This window comes from Onychomys torridus, chromosome 14, assembly GCF_903995425.1.
Source record: "Onychomys torridus chromosome 14, mOncTor1.1, whole genome shotgun sequence".
Taxonomy (NCBI): Eukaryota; Metazoa; Chordata; class Mammalia; order Rodentia; family Cricetidae; genus Onychomys; species Onychomys torridus.
The window spans coordinates 46029404-46046196 of record NC_050456.1 but is presented as its reverse complement, the minus strand read 5'-3'; the positions used below and the strand labels follow the sequence as shown (position 1 = coordinate 46046196).

The window sequence follows — 16793 nt, the reverse complement described above, 5'->3', positions numbered from 1 at the left end:
AGAGTCACTTTCCCCAAACATTAATCCCTGGAAAGCACTCACTAGTCTCAAACTTTCACCATTCTAAAAGCATTGTAAAAGTACCAACAGTATCTAGCCTCTGAGAATGGCTTTTCATCATTCATCAGATACTTCTGAGATCCATTCAAGTTGAATTGACTCATTTCATTTTGCCACTGAGTAGTATTCTATTGTGTTGCTCCCACTGTACCATAGTTTACTTACCCACTGGGTGAGTGACATTCAGGTTGTTTTGTTTGAGCCTATTAAAAATTATGTTATTATGAGCATGAATGTTTAAGTTTCTGTGTGGACACAGGTCTTAATTTTTCTATAAAAAAACAAAACCAGGAATGTGATACTGGAAGATATGGTAGAGGCATATAACTAGTATAGGAAACTGCCAAACTGTTTCCTACAATAGCTGCACTATTTTACATTCCCATAAGCAATGCATGAGAGCTGGTTACGTCACACACTCGGTATTTTGTTTTCCCTTTATCCATCCTGACAGGTGTTTTCTCTTCATATCGTTAAGTTGCATTTCCTTCACAGCTGCTCAACATCCACTTCTTGTGCTTACTTCTCATCTATAGACCTCACATAAAGTTGTCTGTTTTCCAAGGAGACTGTTCCTTACTATACCACTATATACAGGACCTTGGTTTGATATTGACTTGTAAAGATTTTCTTCTCTGTGACATCTCATTCTCTTTAACAGGGTAGTAAGTTATAGATGAGATATTTTATTATTGATATTGAATAGGACTGGTTAGAAATTAGTTCCTCTTCTGGACTTCAAGGATGAAAATATAGATGTCTTGTTCCCATTCCGAATGTCCTAAGAGTCTGTTCCCTCTCCTGCTCAGGTGGCTGCATTTCTCCTGCCTTAGCCCCAGTGCACCAGTTCTTTCCTCTGTCACTTCTGCAACACGGAGCCCACAGGAGTCACTGTACTTGTCTCTCCTAACTTTCCGGTTAGTTCTTCCTTCTACCATCGATTTCTCTGCTGGAGCTCTCCCTTTTCTCACTTGTTTGAAGGCTCTCGTTGCTGCTGGAGTGTGCAGTATTACAGCTGGTGTGAACCCTCTGTCAGACATTCCAGCACCTGGCCGGCCTCTGGGTGGTGTCTACTGATTATCATTCATCACTTAAATTGAGGTTTCCCTGCTTCCTGGTATGATAAAACTCACTTTCTATTGCATTTTCTATTTTAGTAAGCAGTCACATTGTATGGATGCACAGTGACTGTCTCTGCCATCTCTTTAAGGGTCTCAGTTCAAATGTTAATTTAAGATAAAATCTTTTCAGCACTGCAGTGCAATCACTCTGCTTTGGCTGATCACAAGGACATGTGCTAGTATGATTTTATGACTTATCACTAACCCATATTTATGGCTTACTTGATTTTGGAATTGCAGAATCACTTCTACGTTCTGGAAAACTTTTATAGTAAGATGTTGAACAAATACAGCAAAAATGGAAGAATTCTAACTGCAGTTCAACTCACATTCAAGTAAGTAAAAAGAATAAGGTGTGTGCTAGGTGTAATGCTACCCAAGAGGAAGAGGGTAGGGAGTAACAACTGCTATTCTGCTTCTAGGATCCAGATGTTAAGGGCATCATATGCAATTCTGTAGCTTAGTAATAAATTACATAAAGCTTTTTATTAGTGACAATGAAGACAGTGTGAGCATATAAAAAATACACTTAAAATGACAACACATAGTAAGCTATAGATAGCACAGTGTCACAAATTCAGAAAAGTTCCTTCAGTCCCAGTAAGTATTTCAAGAAATATTTACATTCTTGTCAAAAATGCCTAAACTGTGAAATCACTTTGGCAAGAATTTTGAATGAAAGAACTAAATTTACAGTTTACTGTAAACCTTGCCTAAAGTATAAATATACTACTCAAAATTAAGAATTATAAAGTGATTGGCAAATGTTACCAAGATTAAAAATGAAGAAACAAAGCAAATGACAGACCTATGTAGAAAGTCTACTAAAATCTGCAAAAAATTCACCTGATCTAATAAGTGGTTTTGGCAAAACTGCAAAATATAGTACCAATATATAAAATTCAACTGTATTTTACATACTTGCAATACTAAGATATGCTTATTGTAAACTATAAACAAAAATGCAAAGGATTTATAACAATATTTTGAAAAGAAGAACAAGGTTGGAGAAACCAGACTATCCAATTTTAATACTTACTGCAAAGATACTGTAACCACGATGGTGTGGTAATGACAGAAGAGACATGGCTATTCTACCTGGTTTTCAACAAAAGCAATACAGTAATGGGAAAAGGCAAGTCTTTCAACAATGGCTCAAATAAACAAGAAAATGAGTCTGAATTATTGCTTCATATCATAACTCCAAATGGATCACAGACCAAAATGTATGAGCTCAATTATAAAACTAGAACTGGAGAGGCAATGGCTCTACTTTAGAGTGCTGGCCTGGCATGTCCAAAGCCCTGGATTCAATCCCCAGTGCCAGCAAAATAAATAAAAAATGGGCAAATAAATAAATCTCCTAGAAGAAAACAGGGGGAAAAAAATCTAGCCACCTTACCTTTAGTGAAAGTTTCCTAAGTGCAAACTATAAATACAATAGGATTTCATCAGCCTACAAACCTTTGCTGTTACTCTTCCAGAGGACCCAGGTACAGTTCCCAGCACGCACATGGCAACTGACAACTGCCTGTAACTGCCTTGCTAGGTGACCTGACACCTTTTTGGACTGCAGGCACTAGGCATGCACATGGTGCATACACACACAATGCAGGCAAACACCTACACAGAACAAATTTTAAATCTTAGGAAGGAAGGGAGGGAGGGAGGGAGGGAGGGAGGGAGGGAGGGAGGGAGGGAGGGAGGAAGGAAGGAAGGAAGGAAGGAAGGAAGGAAGGAAGGAAGGAAGGAAGGAGGAAAGAAATAGGTAAGCTACAGACTGGAAGAAAAGATTTTCAGGATTCCAAATAAACTCATATCTAGAATAAAGAGCCCTACTAACTCAATCATAAGAAAACAAATATCCCAACTAAAAGTTAACCAAAAGATTTGAACAGGTCCTTCATTAAAGGATTAAGTGGGTTGTGAAGATAGCTCAGCTGGCTTGCCTCACTAGCACGTGGACCTGGGTCTGACTTTCAGAAAAATCTGGGCATGGTGGTGCATTTCAAACAAAACAAAATGGTGGTGAGCACCTGAGAAGTGACACCTGATGTTGTCCCCTGCCTGTCCCAAGTGCATGTGCACTGCTAAACATATGCACACGCGCGCGCGCACACACACACACACACACACACACACACACACACACACACACACGAATGTAAATGGTTTATCCATTTCTCTAATCAGTGTACCAGATGGTCCGAGAGCTGAAAAAGGAAGTGGACACATGCCCCCATCCCTAAGCCAGAAGCAATCTCCAATAACCACTTGCAAATGAAATTGTAGTTTTCTCCACGGGAGTCTCATTAGGGAAACAAACTACCCTCAAGGGTAGGCTACATGTCTAGCAGTAGAAGATCAAGAGAAAACCAACTCAAGGGCATCTCCGCGGTTCCTTGTTCACAATGTCCTGCCAGGACTTTTCCTTTCCTTTATGTTTCTTCCTCTTCTGCATTTGTATGCTGGCTTTGGGTTTTGTGTTTTTATGGGATTCCCGAGTTAGTGAGTGAGTCTTGGCATCTACATGCTTAGAGTACTTTTTGCTGGCTCTCTTCCTTCTGTTTGTTTGTTTTGCCCTATTCTGATGTACTTGTCCTTTTATTATGATCCCTTAGATGCCTGTTTTCTAATGAGAGGCAGAAAGAGGGTGAATCCAGATGGGGGAGAGCTGGGGAGGAACTGGGAGGAGCAGAGGGAGAGGAAGCCATAACCAGAATATATTATGTGAAACAAAAACTATTTTCAATTAAAGAAAAAAAGAAAAACACATTAGTACAACATTTTCAGTACTAGGATAGTTGTTTTAGAATATTCAGATACATCAATAGCAAAGGTTAGAATTCTCAAAATTGTGCTGGGTAAATATTTCATTGTTTCCTGTATCACATTATTTCCACTGAGAACCAGAGGAGAGATAATAAATTAGATTCTGGATAAGGATTATGAAGCTGAAATTATGACTATCTGATATTTTCTTTATCTATTAATTGGAAAAATATCAAATCGACGAGCATCTGAATTATGGGAAGCAAACGGAGTAGTTTTATGAATGCATCCACTTCTGTGATTGACAGTTTGGGATGCAAGGCAAAGGGAAGAATGAGTGAAAACCTTTGAAGTTTTCTCAATCTGAAGAACAAAACAACAAACTAACAAAACAACAACAACAACAAAAACCAAGAATTTAACATACATTCTACTCTCAGGTAAAAAGAATGAAAGCAGAAGTCCATGTAAACATGTATATACAGATGTTCCAAAGAGTTTATTCATAATAGCCTCAAATTGGAAGTAACTAAATGTCTCTCAAACGGCAAACAAACAAACAAATGGTGTATCCACAAGTGTAGTGTGACTCATAATTAAAATTAACAAAATACTGATCCATACAATGTGACCCAAGGAGTAAATTTTAAAAGAGAAACAAAGCAAAGCAGATGGCAGGTACTTGTTACAGTGTGAGGTGCTGTGACCAGATCATAGTTTAAATACAGTGGCTGAAAGTTTAATGGGTATGTGGAAGCTTACAAACCATTGTTATTTCCTTTTTATTAATAAACAAGATGATGGTTCTGTACCACTAGCTGTTCACAGTTCACTGAATGAGGACCTAGTTGATAGGAGATAATTACCTCTTCCCTGTAGGAGGTAAAGTGGTTCTCATTCTGCAGACTCCTCTAATTAATGGTCATGGGAGTATGAGACCAAGAGAACATGCCAACATCAAGTTGGATTTTAATGACCCCTAAATACTTGATCACCCCAATTTACCTGTATGAACACAGATGCCTTAAAATATACACAGCATGTCAAGGAATGCCCTTTTGCTTCTAATGTAAAGGAAAAACAGTTCTTGTACGTGGGAAATATGCTATCATAGAATTAGAAAAGAATTGAGTGGAGGACATTTTATAGTTATTTCAACTTGAAACACTTCTTACTCGGTTTTAAATATCTCCATTAATTCACTATTTTTTCCTCAAAAGAATTTTCTTTCTCATTTTTTATTGCCAGTTAAAGATTCTTCCATCCCCCAACATTTCAGTTCTTTCACTCACTTAGAAAGGTCCACTGATTCTATTTTTCCCACTCTCCAAGTTTCTCTCTCCTTCCAAGGCAGACTCTCAACAACTCTCATTTCTTCCTGCCTGCATGACAATCTTTGTCCTAAGTGCTCTGGCCAATTCCAGTCTCTTTAAATACTAATATAGTTCAACCACACTACTACATTTAGATTCTATCATTCTTTGTACCTTTTATATATAAAGCTCTTTTAAAACTAGGTTGTCACTAGTGTACCATGCCCAGGGCCCTGGGTTCAATCCCTAGCACTCAGGGGAGGAACAAACAAAACTAGGATGTTGTAAAAGCAAAGCCAGGAAGTGTCTAATGAATAGTAATAATAAAATAAAATTCAAAAGTTCTTCCTTACAAATATCAAAGGTTATATATATATATATATATATATATATATATATATATATATATATACACACATATGCATATAAGTAAGAACTTAAAAAGAACACACAAAAAAGAAGACATAAAAGGTCCTTAAAAGGTTGATCAGTATTTATTTCTTGTCAAAATGATATCTATAAAATAAATTTTTCCATAATCATTTAATGTTCACATACCATAAAGTCCACCCTCTCTAATCCAGCTCTCAATTCTCTTTGCAGCATACTTCCCATCCCTCTTTTTCATTCAACCCAATACTCCAGACAAACTACAGAGTTCAGGCCACATTTGGAATCCCGTATTACTTTTTCCCTGCTATAGTCCATTGCTCACAACATACTCTTCAGCTAGCATATCCTTTGCCTCCATTTCTGGATGTAGAAATCAGACTTGACCACCTTCACAGTTAGGTTCAGATAATATATCCTCCATAAACTATCCCTAATGTCTCCTTCAAAATGCCAATAAGCATTTCCAATAAAATACAGCATGCTCTTAATAGTATAGTTTGTGTATATGTGAACATGTAACTCTTTTTAGGCCAGGCACTGTTTTAGCCACTATTACATTCCTGAGGCATAAAATACCATCTCTCTGAATAAATATGTAAAATGAGTGAGTAGTTAATTTTTTAAAAAGCACTTGAAAGACTTTTAAAAAGCAAACTTTAATTTTCACTTGTAGACAAATTTCTAAATGGTCTTATAAAAAAACAAAAACAAAACTCGGAGCCAGATATAGGGGTGAAAACCTGAGAGATCAGAGAAATAGGGACAGCCACATGCTAACCTCACCTCACCAACTCCGTAGTTTCCAAATGCGAGACTTGTCTACCCACGCCTATATGCCTTGCTGTTCTGCCATCTGATTTGCTCTCTCTGTCCAGCTACATCACTTCCTCTTCCTGCCCAGCTCTGTCACTTCCTGTCTGTCTGTATAGACCTCCATAGTTAACTAGTGTTGAAATTTAAGGTGTGTGCCACCATATCTGGCTCTGTTCCCAGTGTGGCCTTGAACTCACATAGATCCAGACAGATCCCTGCCTCCCAAGTGATAGGATTAAAAGTGTGTACTAACATTGCATGACTTTTGTGTTTACTTATAATGGCTAGCTTTTTCTTCTGATCTCTAGGCAAGTTTTATATTATTGGGAGATACAGTATATTGGGGGACACACACAATACATCACCACATTCACTTTTTATTTTATTATTTTTTTTATTGCTACTCAAGGATTATTTCTTAACCTAACCTTCTTACCTGGAGATATGTTATTCTCCGCTGGACCAGCTCTGTCAGATCTTTGGCCTCTTTTTCCCGCCAATCACCTGCTCCATCTGTTTGACTGAGGTAGTATAGATCTGTCATGATAGACCTGTAAAAACAAACAACATTGGAGGTCCATTTATTTGTTTCAATGGATTACACAAAACTATAAGGGAGCCAAATTCTCCAGAAATATTGATACTCAGGTGTATGATGATATTTATCTTTTATTTTCAACTAAGACTATGAAATTTAAAAATTAAGTCTCTATGATCCATGATTGATTCCTATAGAAAATCTTTTCTGACAAAAAGATATACAAATTTTTCCCACAGGCCAACCAGCTACACTGTTCCCCCACCCCACCCCACCACCACCCCCCCAAAAAGAAAAAAAGTTCAAAGACTTCAATTCAGTAGACATGGTATTGGTATTTCAATAGTACGATCTGTCCTCACTCTTATCATTTCATGACCCTCTTAATACTCCACTCTGAGTGAGTGGGAAAAAATTAGAGGAAAAATTTGACACAAATCTTAAAAAATGTCCTAAACAATCAAGGATTAGCAAATTCCTTCTTTTAAAGGAACAAGTACTAAGATTTTAGGTTGTATAAACATGTTTTCTTCTTTTTCTCTCTTTCTCTTTCTTTCTTTCTTTCTTTCTTTCTTTCTTTCTTTCTTTCTTTCTTTTCTTTCTTTCTTCCTTCCTTCCTTCCTTCCTTCCTTTCTTCCTTCCTTCCTTCCTTCCTAAGTATGTAATGCTTCATAAATTTTCATGTTACCCTTGGGCAGAGGCCATGAGAATCTCTGTATCATTCCAGTTTTCATATGCCTACTGCCAAAGGGGGCATCCTCTGTTACCTTTGTAGAGGAAAGTTGTCATAGGCAATAAGTAAGTGAGTAAGTGTGGCTCTCTTCCAATAAAACTTTATTAACAAAGGTAGGAAAAAAGCCAGATTTTGCCCTTGGATTATAATTTGCTGTATTTGTTGTTCTCTCTGCAAAACTAATGAAATGATTAGGATACTTTCTCACTCTGTAGGCATCAATAATTCAATTATAACATGTTAGATTTCCTAGCAATAAACTAAAATACTTCGTAAACTACAAAGAGATATTTTAGAGCTAGTACAGATTTTCTTTTTCTTTTATTTTCTTTTTTTCTTTTTTCTTTTTTTTTTACTTATAATGCATTGAATAAAAACAATTGCAGTTAGTATTAAAGAAAGCAAAAACATCCCCCTCTCTAACAGGCCCTAAGTAATCTGCCAGCACATAAATACATAACCAGTTTCTGACTATGAATCTCTACCAGTACTGATCCCAACTAAGCTACCATCTTCTCCCACCAGAGTCATTATAACAGCTGACAATTCCCCCGGCTCCTAGCCTTGCCTGTGTGCACTTTATTCATAGTGGCCAGATGCTCTTAACCAAGTAACATGTCTGCTTTGCACTTAACATCGAGTTGACTCTTCCAATCACTTAAAAGTCAAAGCCAAAGTCACTGCCTTGACCTACATAGCCCACACAACATGGCCCACCCCTTGCTCTGATGTCTCCCCAATGGCTTCCTGGCTTCCTTTATTTCAGTCACACTGGCCTCGTTGCAAACACTTAGGAATAGGAGCATGTTGTTGCTCTATGCATTCACGATTGCTCCTTTCCACCCTGGAATATCCAGATATCCATCCACATCAACCAACTGTCCTTCACACATTTGCTCAAATGTGAACTTCTTCAGAAGGCTTTCCTAGATTTCCCCACTTTTAAGGAGCCAACATCCTACCACCCTCCTCTCCTTTCTCTCCTTCCACTCATGGGTCCCAATTCCAGAAACTTGTTTTATGGCGTTTACCTTGAGAACAAAAAGCACAGACTAATACTCATACAACTAAGAAGGAGTTTCTGGTTGGGGATAACAGTAATATGTGGTAAGTACAAAACTATCCACTACTCGGTCCCCTGTAAGATCGGAAGAAGAGGACTGATCAGTCAGAAGAACTCAGTTAACAACTGTGAGTTGGTTAAAAAACATGGCATAATCTCAGAAACACTTTTATTTCTAGTTCTTGACTAAATGTTACATCATTTAATAACCAAAAGTGGCAGCTCACATAAAACCACTTGAACTATGAATGATTACACAATGAATAAGTGATTTAACAATCTGAAATGAAGAGAAAAATTATTGATGTACAATGACAATTAAAATCTTAAGACACAGCTCAGAATATTCAGCCTAAGTTAGAAAAATGGCCCTGTACATGCTTTGGAACAATGGGTCACTTTCAAAGGATTTCAGGCATTTATTGGTGTCAATATTACCTACTCACAGGATACGCTGAAACTTAGCTTAGTAATTTCATTTTCACTCTTTGTGAACATGGTAAGAGTCTAAAATATAGTGTTTTATTAATTTTATATTTGTTATTCTTATTGAAGATTGAAAATAATTTCTTTGTATACAGAAAGAAAATTTTAACTACCTTTTAAACAAATTAACCTGCTAGGTTACACACTGAGAACTGTTTGAAAATTTAAAAAATTTTCCTATCATCAAACTGAGCTCCATCTGGAATATTGTATAGCTACAATAGTCTTTTATAGTTACTAAGTTAAAAGACTTTCTAGGGCTTGAGTGTTCTCTGAGTGTCGCCAAGGGCCAGCTGTGATTAAAGTCTTAATCTCCAGGGTAGCAGCATTGAGAGGCGGTAGAATAGGAAGGGGTTATCTGGAAGGAGGTCCTAAGATTCTTGGGTGAGAGGCACCCTCAGAAGAGGCTTTGTGACATCATTCATATTCCCCCCCCCTTCCCCCAGGCCCCACCTTCGCTGCCGTGGCCGTGGCCTGCCTTCCTCCCTCCCTCTCTCTCTATTTGGCCTGTAAGCTCTCCACACATGTCTCTCATGATGCTGGGAGGGCTTCTGCTGTAACTAAGCCAGAACAACACCAAGCCTGCAAACAAATCTGTGGTGGGTATTGTGTTGCCTGAAATATTGTGTGTACCCCGAAATAAACTTATCTGGGGTCAGAGAGCAGACACCCACTAGAACAAAGCCAAAGATGGTGGCTAGAAAATGGGTCAGAGCAAGCCAGAGCAGAAACTGGGCGGTGGTGGTGGACACCTTTAATCCCAGCACTTGGGAGGCAGAGCTAGCTGGATCTGAGTTCAAGACCACTTTAGAAACAGCTAAGCATTGTGACCACACTTTTAATCCCAGAAACCCAGCCTTTAATCCTAGGGAGTGGGGGCAGAAAGAGAAAGGTATATAAGGCGTGAGGACCAGGAACTAAGTGAGTTAAGCATTTGGTTAGTTAAGCATTTGGCTGGAGAAGCATTCAGGCTTTGGTGCAACATAGTTCAGCTGAGATTCATTCTGGATGAGGACTCAGAGGTTTCCAGTCTGAGGAAACAAGACCAGCTGAGGAATTGGTGAGGTGAGGTAACTGTGGCTTGTTCTGCTTCTCTGATCTTCCAGCATTCACCCGAATAACTGGCCTCGGGTTTGATTTCATTAATAAGACCTGTAAGATTCATGCTACACAAGTCTCTTCTCTTTATGAAACTGACTCTTTCAGATATTTCACTGTGGTAAATCAAACCTGCTTAATATCCTGACCACATGGAATTATGATTTCACCTGAGAAGCACAGACATCTTTAACTATAATTGTGCTATAATGCTCAGTTGGAAATTTACAATATTATCTCAGTTTTATAAACTTCTATCATCACAACTCACTCATAGTTCTTTATACTTCGTAGGCATCACAACATCCACTCATTTCCTCCTACTCATCAAGTAGTAATGGTCATAAAATGTACTGCAAATCTCCATGTTAAATAGCAGTATTACTGCTGGACATAAAGCACCGTGGAATTAAAAAAAAAAAAAACAATCTATTAACAAATGCCTACCGGAGGAAAGAAGGAAACCCAATACGCTATGCTTAGCTTTACATTTAAAATAAACATGTGAATACACATGCACATATATAGATGGGGACAAAAAGCTGTAAGTTTACTGACATTCATAGCTTCAAGTGGAGGGAAAACATATTAAGCTTAATTTGGAAGAAAGTCTTTAAAATATAAAAATTGTTGTGTCTTAGGCTCTCTCCTCTTTTTGTCTTAACACAGGATCCTGCAATATAGTCCAGTCTAGCATCAAACTTGTGATTTTATTGTATCAGTCTCTAGAATGCTGGGCTTATGGGTATAAGCCTCTACACCTAACTATGGTTTCCAGATTCAGGTCTCAGAAATCAAGAAATTCCTGTACCATCAAAAATGGAAGGAGAGATCTACATTTCTTAATGAACTGGTAAATTATAAGAACAGCTTATTTTTTAAATCAAGTCATATTAGTACTAAGTCTTGGCAATTCATTCCATCCCAATCTGTGTAGGAGTCAGAATGATCAAGCAACTAGATGACTAAACGTAAGAAAGAAAAGTGCTCAATATCATTGGACACAGGAAAATGCCAATAAAATACAATGTGGCAATCATCTCAACCAGTTAATAGGAGAGTCACACACACACAAAGGATTTAAAGAAAAAAGAACTCTCAGACACTGTTGGTAGGGATGTAGATTAATTCAATCATATGATTCAGCTATCTCACTTCTAAATACATATCTGGTATCTGAAAGAAATATAATCAGCATGTCAATGAAATATGTTTATTGCTGCATTAGTCACAGTAACTAGGAAGTAGAATGACCTAGATGTCCATTCTTAAATAAGAGGATAAACAAGTGTCTTAGAGTTTCTATTGCTGATGAAAGATCATGACCAAAGCAACTTGTGAGAGGAAAGGATTTATTGGCTTACATATCCCAAGTCACAGTCCATTAAGAGAAGCTAAGGCAGGAACTCAAACTGGACAGGAACCTGGAGGCAGGAACCTGGAGGCAGAAACCTGGAGGCAGGAACCTGGAGGCAGGAACCTGGAGGCAGGGGCTGATGCAGAGGCCATGAAGGACAGCTGCTTACTGGCTTGATCAGCCTGCTTTCTTCTTATAGCACCCAGAATCACTAGCCCAGGGGTGGCACCACCTACAATAGGTTGGGCCCTTTACCGTCAATCACTAATTAAGAAAATGCCCTATGGAGGCATTATATCAGTTGATATTCCTTTGTGTCAGATGACTCTAGCTTGTGTCAAGCTGACATCAAACTAGCCAGCACAATAAAAAACAAATAAAAACCTTCCTTGGCGTAACTGAGACAGATTAGACACCCCCTACACACACACACACACACACACACACACACACACACACACACTCACACTTTCACAAAAAAGTTTTAGGACTATAAAAGTAGAAAAAAATAACTCAAGAGAAAATACATAGAACAGAAACATAGCCAGTTTTTGAGATTAAGTTTCAACTGAATAGTGTTCAGCCATAAAGAAGACTGAAACCCTGTCAATCTCACCAAGATGGATGAAAACTGGTATACACTATGCTAAGTGAAATATGTCAGATTCAGAAAGGCAAGTACCACATTTCTCTTTCATATGTGAAGGTTTTTGTAAAGTCAACTTTAATATAAAATGGTGATAGCTAGAGGTTAAGAAAGTGGGGGTAGGGTATATATAAAGAGGGAGTACACATGTATTGAAGCATTGCAAGAATGTCATTAACACCCACAATAACATGTTAGTATAAAAATAAATAAGGCACAATAATCAGTCAGAATACCCAATTTACTCTCGGTCTTAGATTAAGTCTGATTTTTAAATCCCAGACCCCCCTCTCCCTATCAGAGACTACATAAATATCTCAGTTATGACAGGAAACAAAGTTAAATTGGTATTCTTTCTTCACCAACTCAATGTCTGGAAGTTGAATTCCTACAAGATACAATTTTCTGTGTTAAAGATCTGACTATAATCAAATCAGAAAGTTATGGCCCATTACTGGGAATTATGATGATTAAAAAAGCATTCTGCAGAAACTCTTCATTTTTCAGGGATTCCACACTTTGAGCCATACTCCTTATAAAATCCTAAAGCTGGAAATTTTGCTCTTTGCTTTTATCACTAAAGTGTCCAGAAATCTCACAGCTGGACAGTGAGCATGATAGATTCATATGAGGCCACAGCGAGGCTTAGCATATGTAAGCCTAGGCAAGGTTAGGTACCAGCAAAATGAGGGTAGAATACAGATGCCTGATGACAACAGGTACATTAGGACAGAATGTGGACTTTTGATAAGCAGTTATGAGGGCTGTCAAAACGTCACTTCAAAAACTGTCTATGTTTGTGTTATTGCATTTTCCTGAGTAATTTTTCTATTTTTCATAGTCATACAATTTTTATGTGAAAAGGGAGGATGTCTAGTCTGTCTCAACTTTGTCAACAAGGAAACTATAATAAGGAAGGTTTTTATTTATTTCTAATTCAAAATGCTAAAATAAATTTTTTCCTCAAGGGCCAGTACAGTTATAATTCATACAAAAATCATCTGAAGGTGAAGAGTCAACATATACTAAGACAAACTTGACTAAGGGAGATTTCTGAGAAGTCTAGTCCTGGGTAAATCTAGATCACAGACAAGAAAAATGATCTGAAATTTGTCTAATGTTGCTGCGATGGTTACTCTTCATTATCAATTCATTAGATTTGATATCTAATGAATTATTATAGGATGACACCTCTTGTGTAAGTCAATGAGGGCATTTTCAAAAGGGCTTGACTGACTAAAGACTCCAGCCGAATGCAGGCAGTACCATCTCTGTGGGGGCCCAGACTGAACAAGAAGGAAAAGGCAATTGAGCCCCTGCATGCCATTTCTTTGCTTCCTGACTGCAATGTGACCAGCTGCCTCACACCCTTGCCACCCTGAGCTGTCTGCTATATTAGGCTGTGTTCTCAAACTGAGAATCAAAACAAACCTTCTGTCTTCCAAGTTGTTTCTTGTCAGGTATTTGATCACAGTAACAAGGAAAGAAACGGATACAGTGTCCTCCCTTCTCTAGGTCTAAGAATAGCTACAAACAGGTTGAGAGTAACTCTCCCTTATCCATCCGAGATACATTTGAAGACCGCAGCCACCCAGTGGATGCTCGAAACCATATACAGTACAGTTTCTTTCTATACGTACAAACCTATGATGATGTTTAATTTATAAGTTCTGCATAGTAAAACTGAGTATTTCTACCTCTGTACTTCGTGATTGTTATGAAGTACAGCAAGGACTACATGAAAACAAGCACCACCACACTGCGATAGTCCACCTGGTAACAGGAACAGCTAGCTACTAAGTGATTGACTGGTTGGCATAAGCAGATTGGATTGAATACACAAAGACATGATTCACATCCTGGCAAGATGGTATGAGATCTCACTGTACTACTTGGAATGATGTGCAATTTAAAGCTTGTAAATTGTTTATTTCTGGAATTTTCCATTTAGTATTTTTGAATGGTGGTTAACAATGGCTAAGAGACTAGAAAGCTAAACAACAGATAAGAAGGACTATTGTAATTCTGCTTACTTCAGAGTGTTACTGGATTGATAATGTGGTTGTACTGATAATGAATGAATACACTTTATCATTAGTGATTAGCATTAAACAATCCTTGGTAAATCATTAGTTTTAATATGCAGATCATTCTTCAGTTTGGGACATCCCTCCAAATATATGGAGGCAGGCAAAACAAGAGCTACTAGAAAAAGTATATTCTTCCACCTAGATCCTTAATGTAAACTTTATTTTAAGGAGGAGGAACAGTCCTTGAGGAAGGAGGAGAATTAGTATTTGGGACACTAAGGGGTAAACAGAACAGAAACAACTTCCCATGAAAATATCTCCCTGTGCTCATAAGTACTAAGAAGAATGTTCTTTCATCACTTGAAAATACTCCTGAATGACCACAGAAAAACATTTTGTCCAAAAAATTCAAAAGTTGAGAAATATAATGCACACTGTAGATTAATAAGACTCTCAAACAAATAACATCTTAAAGAAATTAAGATTTTTATCCTATCTGCAATGTGTGTGTGTGTGTGTGTGTGTGTGTGTGACATAAAACACAAAGATCTGATGTGAAGAATTGTAAAACTTAACTATTCAAGAGTGGAACATCAACTATTGAGCCTTTCAAAAAAAAAAAAAAAAAAAAGGGAAAATAAAGCAAAATTACTGGGTTCCAAAAGCTATGATCAAAAACTTAATTTTAAAATGTACACACCATTAACAAGCTATCAATCTTTCCCATTATTAGATAGATAACTATATTCCTTATCTCCAAAGTCCTTTTCCAGCCTCCACAATAGCCTTTTGTATATTAGCCAATTTCTAATCAGGATACTAAGCCATAAGTATCACTTACTATTTGGAGAACACATCTAAGTCTGCTATTAACAATGCTGCCATTACATATTATTGATAATGAGATGATACAGACTTAGCAATGGAGATGGTAGTGCTGCTTTCCAGATCGTTTTTTCAATAGCTTTAGTTAACTTAATTAAGAAACAGATCATTGGTTGCTTGGCTCTGTGAGTCTTCCTGTCCTTCAGTTTGAAGTTCAATAATTGCTGCCATTTAAAGTAGAAAGAAACTCCAGCAACTATTTCATAAACTGGTATCTGGCAGGATGACGAATCAAAAGGACCTGCAGCAATCTAAATGGTAAGAATCCAAAAACCCATGGTACTCAGGGGTTAAGGTATAAATCTAGGCACTGAATTCACAGTACCATATAAATAATAAAATCACAATGGGGAAAATAGTTGTCTGAAAATATTTACTTCCATCTCACTACTTCAAAGGAGGGGGCTGAAGCCATTTGTGATAATGATACAGAAAACAGCAAAGCAAACAAAACAAGGAAAAGATTTGGCCACATGACTATGGCACACAGTGGCCAACAAGCAATGGCTTGAATGAACTTAACTGGAGCTCCTGCGTGCCGTGGCTTGAGATCCATGGAGCACGGAAAACCTACTTGCAGCACACCCTTCTAAGTCCTTCATTTTTATTTCAGGATTTACTGATTTATTATTTGATGTGTGTGTGTTTTTCTTGCATGTATAGAGGTGCACCACATGTGTGCCCGGTGGCCAGAGGTCAGAAGAGGGCACTGGATCCCCTGGGACTGGAGTTAGAGATGATTGTGAGCTGCCATGTGGATATTAGGAATTGAACGCTGGTCCTCTGTAAGAGAAACCAATGCCCTTAACCACTGAGCCAATTCTATAGGCCTGCAAGTTCCTTAAAAACCCTGAAAAAGTCAAGACTGTCACTAATTACTACCAGGTTATTACCTGCTTTGGTAGTGGGTAGGGCCCTACCAGCTATTAGATCACATATAATAGATTAATCAAATAAACACTGTTGTGCTAAAATTTTCAGGTGCGCTGACTCCCAGATATAAGCATGGTATTTGGCTTCTAGGCTATATTTAATGCCTGGTATTTAGAGTAATAAACTATAGTAGTCATGATCCAGAAGAGACAACATGGTGCCTTCACCATATAGAATAGCATCAAGTAGGGAAAAAAGAAATTCTTCCTTACCTTTCTCACCACCAGAACCTCAGTGAGAGCCATGAATTCTGAAACCAAAACAGCTTTGTCAGCAGGCCCCAGCTCTTCTCAGATCTGGTCTTAGAGCAGTCCTGTCTAAACTGGGTTTGTGCTCTCAGAGACAGACCTACAGACCCTACAACTATGCAATGCAAGAGTGGGTCAGCTGCAGTCTGGTAAGCCCTGCTCATTGAAGAGTAGTAGTCCATTATGATCCACAATTACTTGAGATTATAAAGGACATAAATTGGCTGATAAAAGGCAAGATCCAACAAGGAGTTGCATAAAAGAGATTCCATTTAGTTTCAAAGCTATGGACAGGCTGAGAGTG

General features: G+C 37.9%; 1 protein-coding gene and 1 non-coding gene across 5 annotated transcripts in view; both read right to left on the bottom strand.

The window, feature by feature from the left end:
- The window catches only part of Fut8 (fucosyltransferase 8), a 224399-nt gene that overhangs the window by 62230 nt on the left and 145376 nt on the right, over positions 1-16793 (bottom strand). For all 4 annotated transcript variants that reach the window (XM_036206454.1, XM_036206453.1, XM_036206456.1 and 1 more), the window contains one exon: positions 6909-7023. In XM_036206454.1, the coding sequence (XP_036062347.1) occupies positions 6909-7023 (115 nt within the window). The remainder of the gene's footprint in view (positions 1-6908; positions 7024-16793) is intronic.
- Positions 7664-7765, bottom strand: LOC118595893. Its single transcript, XR_004946586.1, has one exon. It is a non-coding gene; the product is annotated as a U6 spliceosomal RNA (small nuclear RNA).